Below are 1,378 nucleotides of genomic sequence, written 5' to 3' on the forward strand. Positions count from 1 at the left end.
GAAACATATAAAATGATGCAAAAAGTAGGAGGGAAAAAAACAGGGAAAACTCCAGAGAGCAAACCATCATATCAAGACTGAGGTTAGGACACATGGGGTTAAATAAAACAGTGCACTCAATAGGAAAACAGCCATTAGGACTATGTGAACGTGGGGTTAAAGGAAGAAACGACTGAACATGTTCTGTCACTGTATCAAACACAGTGAAAAACTAAAAAGGGAACTACAGAAACGTGGGGTGGGGTATTAAACCTTAAGAATTTATTCAGCATTTAGCTTTGAGGAAAGGAAACATAAAGCCCTCTCTGAGTTTTTGGAAACAGCGAACTGTAGCCCACACTCCAACATAGAGGTGGCGCTGTAGTGCACCGTAAATGCTAGTTGCCTCCCGCCACTAACTTAACAAAAGAAGAAGAAAACTACCGTTTGCGTAACCGGAAATAGCTTTACGGAGCGTACACGTTAGATGAGCTGCAGCTAAAAACCAAATTAGTTTCTTTAATCCATTATTAATTTTCCCGAAAAGGAAATGCCTTCGCTAAATGGGAAAACAGATGTCATATTTGTAAGTTTTTAACATTATCAGTTTATTTATAGTTAGCCTGTGGCATTTGTCCGTTGACTGTGTAAGCTAATATTAGCATGGCTAACGTCATATGAATATAACGTTAGCCTTGAAGCAGATTTGGCTGTGGTGCATCAGGAGGCTAAACCTGTCGAGAAAGTTTTAGATAGACCTGTCTAGTGTGTTTTGTTTTTGTTCACGTATTTTATTCTGTCTTTAAACACGGCCAGAAACCACATAAGCATGTTAGATAACTCCGTGTTTTTAGCAGATCTAATGTTAGCACTTTTAAACAAAAATCGATGAACACAGTTGTGATTTCTGTGACTTTTGATGATGTAGGAGGAAGATGATCTGCCTTATGAAGAGGAGATCATCAGGAATCCCTACTCAGTCAAGTGCTGGATGCGGTACATTGAGTTCAAGCACAACGGGCCCAAGTCTATCCTCAATATGATTTACGAGCGGGCTCTGAAAGAACTGCCTGGCAGGTAAACACACACACACACACACACACACACACACACACACACGCACACACACACACACAGATATGTATATATGTGTGTGTATATATATATATATATATATATATATATATATATATACACATATATACACAGTACAGGCCAAAAGTTTGGACACACCTTCTCATTCAATGCGTTTTCTTTATTTTCATGACTATTTACATTGTAGATTCTCACTGAAGGAATCAAAGCTATGAATGAACACGTGGAGTTATGTACTTAACAAAAAAAGGTGAAATAACTGAAAACATGTTTTATATTCTAGTTTCTTCAAATTAGCCACCCT

General features: G+C 38.0%; 1 protein-coding gene across 1 annotated transcript in view; it reads left to right on the plus strand.

Moving 5' to 3' along the window:
* Positions 1 to 418: 418 nt before the first annotated feature.
* The window catches only part of xab2 (XPA binding protein 2), a 15,809-nt gene continuing 14,849 nt past the window's right edge, over positions 419 to 1,378 (plus strand). The window contains exons 1-2 of the mRNA XM_030057430.1: positions 419 to 565; positions 908 to 1,056. Of these exons, the coding sequence (XP_029913290.1) occupies positions 530 to 565; positions 908 to 1,056 (185 nt within the window). The 5' untranslated portion in view covers positions 419 to 529. The remainder of the gene's footprint in view (positions 566 to 907; positions 1,057 to 1,378) is intronic.

Source organism: Myripristis murdjan, chromosome 8, assembly GCF_902150065.1.
Source record: "Myripristis murdjan chromosome 8, fMyrMur1.1, whole genome shotgun sequence".
NCBI lineage: Eukaryota > Metazoa > Chordata > Actinopteri > Holocentriformes > Holocentridae > Myripristis > Myripristis murdjan.